The sequence below is a fragment of the Lontra canadensis genome, unplaced genomic scaffold, assembly GCF_010015895.1.
Source record: "Lontra canadensis isolate GAN:19392208 unplaced genomic scaffold, GSC_riverotter_1.0 scaffold206, whole genome shotgun sequence".
Taxonomy (NCBI): Eukaryota; Metazoa; Chordata; class Mammalia; order Carnivora; family Mustelidae; genus Lontra; species Lontra canadensis.
In genome coordinates this window covers 905486-911485 of record NW_022631200.1, presented here as the reverse complement: position 1 = coordinate 911485, position 6000 = coordinate 905486, and the positions used below count along the sequence as shown (strand labels likewise).

Here is a 6000-nt window from a genome sequence, read left to right as displayed (position 1 = left end):
AGGAGTCCAGGCCCCCAGCCCCTCCTCCCTCAGACCCAGGAGTCCAGACCCCCAGCCCCTCCTCCATCAGACCCGGGGTTCTCCTGCTTCTAACACTCACACACTCCAGACTCCAGTGATAGCGGAAAAGGCCAGGAAAGCGGGCAGCACAGACAGGTAACCCCACATGCCGGGCTCTGCAGGGGAAGGAGAGGGACCACAAACCTTTCTCTCTCTCTCTCTCTCTCTCTCAGGTGAGGAATCTGCCCTGTGGGTCCAGGTGCATCTGAAGGTGGCCTCCCAGCTCTGAGCCCCTCCAGCTCTGAGGCCCCTGTTGGCTCCCAGGGCAGAAACAGTGGATGAGGCCCTGGTCTGCTGAGACCAGCTCTCTGCATTCGGCGCTCTCCATCCTGTAACAGCTGTCTTCCCATCCTGACCTCCCAGTTTTATCAGACTGGCCTCCCTCAACCCAGCTTCAGAGCCTCTCCCAGCCAGCCTCTGGGCTTCCCCAGAATGCTCACCTGTCGGAACTTCCTTCTCGCTCTCCCGGTCCTGGGCCCGGGGCTGTGGGAGAGGTTGGAAAAGGAGAGGGGACGTGGGGTAGGGCTTGGGCGGTGTCGTGGCAGAGCCAAAGTCCAAGCTGCGGAGCAGTCTGACTGCCTGACTGTCCGACCCGCCACTGTGTTCGGGACCTAACCCTGCACCACCACTTCCCCTCTCAGAACCTAGCAGGGAGCACCTTACTTAGCTTCAAGGGGCCCTCAACTTCCTTCAGCTTTAAAATTTCAATGTCCAAGTGCCCAGCCCGTGTCCTCCCCAGGACCCAGAATCTGAGCCTCTAGCTCTCTCCACCCTTCCTCCCTTGGGGACCCAGAAGTCCAGGCCCCCAGTCCCTTCTACAATTCCTGCATTTGGTTCTAGCCCCTGGGGTCTAGCCTCCTAGCTCTTACCTTCTCTGGGGCCCCAGAATCCAGGCCCACAGGTCAGACTCCTTCCTGGGTGCAGTTTGTGTCCTTAGGCTGTTGGGGATGGGGCTGTGTTGACCCTGCCTCCTCCTCTCACTTGCCGTCCCCTCTCCCTTCCTCTGGGCCAGCTCCTGGAATTCCCCAGTGGGCAGGCTCAGGGTGGGAAGGGAGGCCTTGGTGTCGAAATTGCCATCCAATGAAGCTTCCGCCAAAAGCAATTGCTTCCTCTGCCCTGATCATATTTTTCTGTATGTCACATAGCAACCCTCGTCTTGCCGGTTTCCTCCCCTCTTGGTAATCAGACATTTGGGCCCCAGCCTCCTCCAGCTTCCCCTGGACCCGGGAGCCCAGGCCCCCAGCCCCTCTTCCCTCAGACCCAGGAGTCCAGACCCCAGCCCCCTCCTCCCTCAGACCCAGGAGTCCAGACCCCCAGCCCCTCCTCCCTCAGACCCAGGAGTCCAGACCCCAGCCCCCTCCTCCCTCAGACCCAGGAGTCCAGGCCCCCAGTCCCTCCTCCCTCAGACCGAGAAGTTCCAGCTCCCTTCTCCCTCAGCAGCCCACCTCTTTTTTTTTTTTTTTCAATTTGTGGTAAAATTCAGAAAACAAAAGTGAACAGTGGCATTTGGTACAGTGCCAGGGTCGTGCAACTATCACGTTATTTATCTCCAGAACTTTCTCCTCACCCCCGAAGAAACCCTGTACCCACCAAGTGTAGGCACTCCCCATTCGCTCCTGTCCCCAGCCCCTGGCCACCTCCAGACTGCTTTCTGTCTCCGTGGATTTGTTAATTCTGGACGTTTCACCCACGCTGAGTCTCATCCGCGTTGTAACACACACCAGCACTTCAGCCCCTCCCCGGGCCGGAGAGAATTCCACTGACCCTATGTCTTTGGGGACTCAGACGTCTGAACCCACCTTTTCTCCCTGTGATCCCGCGCTTCCACGGCCACAGCAGCGAGGACTTGAGGCTGTCGGCTTCCTGGAGAGTGCAGATGAGACCGTGCAGGTGCAGACACACAGACGTGGCACAGCCAGCCAGCAGCGGAGCCAGGGTCTCACCCCTGCCCACAGTGGCTTCCCAGGCTGGAAGGTGGCCAGTCTTGGACCCAAAAATTAGAATACAGGTGTTATAGTGAAGGTGGCACGAGGCATGGTGGCTAACTAGCCACGGTGTCCGGCGCATACTGGTGGTGAGGGAAGGCCCGGAAAGTCTCACAGGCCATACTTAGGAGGAGGGAGAGCGAGAGTGTGCAGGCTGCAGGAATGCTTCCTCAGAAGAGTTCAGGGGGCCACCAAAACCTGGCCTGTGGGGGTCGGGTGCCTTTGTCTGCTGGGTTACCAGGAGACATGAGCCAGGCCCCAGAGTCTGCATTGCCGTAAAGGGCTTGGTCATTATCCTGAGGGTACTGCGGAGCCATGGAAGGTTCTTGAGCAGAAAAGACCGAAAGGAACTGATACTGTGTGTAGACAGGAAGGAGGTACAATAATAATAAGCATTAAAACATCTACAGTGCCAGGCACTGCCCAGCAACCCTGGAGGGGGTGGATCTGGAATAATGGAAGACTCACCCTTCCAGAAGATATCAGAAGATCCAGAGTTTTCAAATCCCAAGACTTGAGTTCAAATCCCATCTCTGCCACCTAGGAGCTGGATGCCTGCATGAGCTTTCGGAGGCTGCTCTAAGAAAGTACCCCAAATTTCATGGCCTAGGGCAACACAAATTTAGGGGCACCCGGGTGGCTCAATGGGTTAAGTGTCTGGCTTCAGCTCCGGTCATGATCCCAGGGTCCTGGGATTGAGTCCAGCATCGGACTTGTTGCTCAGCAGGAAGCCTGCTTCTCCCTCTCCCTGTGCCTGCTGCTCCCCCTGCTTGTGCTTTCTGTGTCAACAAGAAAAAAAAAATCTTAAAAAAAAAATCCTTAATGGAGTATATGTGCAAAGTCGTTTTTGCTGCATAAAGTGCCCTAGTCACATGTCCTGGAGAGGAAGGCGTAGACATTTTGGGGACCACTATGCTGTCTCCCACAGCGTCCCTGGATTGGGGACTTCATTTTCTTCCATCTGTAAGATAGAGCTCGCAGCATGGCTCTGGAGACGGACTTCCTGCTGGTAACAAGGAAATTACGAGTGAAGATGGAGTCACTTACGTGAAGGGTCCCAGGCAGCAAAACAGGACATAATTCTAACCTAAGAGCGGCTTCAGCCTCCCCGCCCCCTCCACACCGCCCCTCCCCTCCAAAGATAGTTAACATTCACCTAGCCCACCTGGAGTGCCCTGGTTAGCACTAGGAAATGCACGCAGAGACCCTTCCACTCCCCTGCGGAGGGCAACCTCGCCATGAAACAATGCATTCTTCGCTAAGAATTTTCTTTTCTGCTCCCTAGGGACCTTTAAAGACCATTCCTTTTTGGGGGCGCCTGGGTGGCTCAGCGGGTTAAGTGTGTGCCTTCAGCTCAGGTCATGATCCCTGTGTACTCTGGGCTACTTTCAATCTGGAAATAGACCCCTACCACTGTGCAGGCTTGCGGGGGTGGGGGCGCCCCTCTGGACTCTTCCAGATCCTTCTGGAAACATGTGGTTGCCGGTGGGCTCCTCCGAGGGGAGGAGGCTGCACATGGCCTTCCTCCGTGTGACATGATACTTCCGCGTGTAGGAAACCATGTCTGGTTCGTTGTGAGGACGTTTTTTCCCAGAGAGGGGAAGCTGCCCGCGCAGCGGATCTCTGTTTTGTCGCCTGTCAAAGCAAGGATCCTAAGGGTGCCCCCGTCACATGCCTGTGAAGGTTCAGGAGGGAGCCTGCGGGGGTACGAACATTTTGGGGTCCCCCGAGTCACCGTACTTCTGAGAAGTTGTGCCACTTCGTGGAGTAGATGCTTGGCACTTAGGGCATCTTGCTGTGTTATCTGGTGCTGGAGATGTTGCAATGGTGTTTGCAATACAAGGGATTTACCTGAGGTGGGGGGGGGGTGTGGCGATGCCAGGAGAGATAAAGGGGAGAAGGAACAGGGCTGGGCCAGGAAGTGGGTGGGCCACCTTTGGAAGAAGAGGGGGAAGGGAGGTGTGGGTAAGAAGAACCTTCCAAGAAATCTCAGCCAGCCAACAGGGCAGGGGAATCGCAAGGATTTCTTGTCACAGATCCGTAGAAACAAAAAGTAGACTGGTGGTTACCAGGGGCTGGAGGGAGGGGTGGATGGGGAGTGATTGCTTAATCCCCTCTCTTTGGGGTGGTGAAAATGTCTTGGAAGCAGATAGAGGATGGGCGCTTGCACAACAGCGGTACTAAATGCCTCTGGATTATACCCCTTAAAATGGTTAAAGTGGTGAATTTTGTGGTGTGTGAATTTTACTTCAGTTATAAAAGAAAAAGGGGCGCATGGGTGGCTCAGTACGTTTAGGGTCTGACTCTTGATTTCAGCACTGGTCACGATCTCAGGATCAGGAGGTGGAGCTCCACAGGGATTCTGCTTCTCTCTATCTTCCTCTTCCTCTGCTCCTCCCCCACTCCTTGCACATGTGCTCATTCGGGCGTGTGCTCTCTCTCTCTCTCCCTCTCTAAAAATGAATAAAATCTTAGGGTGCCTGGGTGGCTCAGTCACTTAAGCCTTCAGCTCCGGTCATAAATCTGGAGTCCTGGGATGGAGCCCCCATCTGGCTCCCTGCTCAGCAGGGGAGCCCGCTCCTTTCACTTCCCCTGCTTGTGTGCACTCACCCTCTCAAATAAGTAAAATCTTAAAAAAAAAAAAAAAAGAAAGAAAGAAAGAAAGAAAGGAAGGAAGGAAGAAAAACAGAAAAAGTACCTTTGGAGGAGCCACATTAGGTGGGAATGACCAGGCCCTAGTACCCCCCCACCCCCACCTGTGATGCTTAGTCATGGTTGGGGGCTGCCAGAAAAGAACATAACCTTGATCCAAACAAAATAGTAGTTACCAGTGCTGCACCTTGGGGCTGTCCACCAAAGGTGCTCTTCAGGGCTAATTAAGCTCTTTCTTCCAGAGAGTTCCACCCTGGCTACTTCACAGGCCCAGTATCACTCAGCTACTGACTGGAGGAGCTGGGGCCAGAGCACAGATCTGTCTGATTCCAAAATTTGGTTCTTTCCCATATTTTCATTCTCCTTAAATCTCCCAACACACCATCTCCCTTCTTATTCCCAGTCCATGAACATGGTATGTATCTCCCTGTTTTGGATCTTCTTTAAGATCTCTCAATAATGTTTTACAGATTTTTCTTGAAGTAGTTTTGGATACCTTTCACTCAATTTATTTCCCCTTACTGGATATTTGTAAAAACTATTGTAATCCATACTGGTTCAATTTTAACTTTAGAAGTTAGTTTGTTGTACAAAAAATGGTTAATACAGCATATCTGAATCAGCTATCATGTTTGCAAGGTTTGCCTTGGCCTGGTGTCTGCGGAATTGGCTGTTGAACTATTCTGGAGACCTGGACTGTTTGTGCTAACCCTGTGGTAATGCTGAATGCCTGCTTTCCTTCTGGGAGTCTGGAATTTTGCTGCCTTCTAAGCAGTGTTTGAATGATTAGTCAGCAAGAAGAACCTTGGGTGCTGAGTCTTTAATGGGCTCCCTTGGGCAAAAACATCACACGTTTTGCTGCATTTTTTAAAAAGATTTTATTTACTTATTTCACAGAGAGAGAGAATAAGCAGGAGAGCCTCAGGCAGAGGGAGAGGGAGAAGCAGGCTCCCCACTGAGCAAGGAGTACAGTACAGGGCTCTATCCCAGGACCCTGGGATCATGACCTGAGCCAAAGGCAGATGCCCACCAACTGAGCCACCCAGAAGCCCCTTTGCTGAAGTTTTGTTTGGGGAAGGAGCGAGCTCTATTGGTCCTCATGAAGGGAGAGACCACGAGGAAACCCGCATATGAACCTCTAATCTCTGTGACATTTCCCCTCATGATCCTTTATTTGGTACAATAAAGCTTAGCCACAAATACAACTCTGTACTGGGCTCTGTAAGTCCCAGTGAATTTCCAAACATGGGTGGTTTGGGGGACTTTTCAACGCACAGGTAAAAAGACATACAGTTGCTGTTTG

At 53.0% G+C, this 6000-nt stretch overlaps 1 protein-coding gene across 5 annotated transcripts in view; it reads right to left on the bottom strand.

Annotated features, from left to right (window-relative positions):
* The window catches only part of TMEM150B (transmembrane protein 150B), a 7136-nt gene extending 5844 nt beyond the window's left edge, over nucleotides 1-1292 (bottom strand). For 2 of the 5 annotated variants that reach the window (XR_004381545.1, XM_032848692.1), the window contains exons 1-3: nucleotides 930-1292; nucleotides 501-543; nucleotides 101-176 (exon numbers count right to left, since the gene is read on the bottom strand). Coding sequence is in view for 3 of the 5 variants with exons in the window: in XM_032848692.1 (XP_032704583.1) it covers nucleotides 101-168 (68 nt within the window). In the remaining 2 variants the exon portion in view is untranslated. The remainder of the gene's footprint in view (nucleotides 1-100; nucleotides 177-500; nucleotides 544-929) is intronic. The other 3 variants (XR_004381544.1, XM_032848691.1, XM_032848694.1) reach the window with 2 other exon arrangements.
* Nucleotides 1293-6000: the final 4708 nt, after the last annotated feature.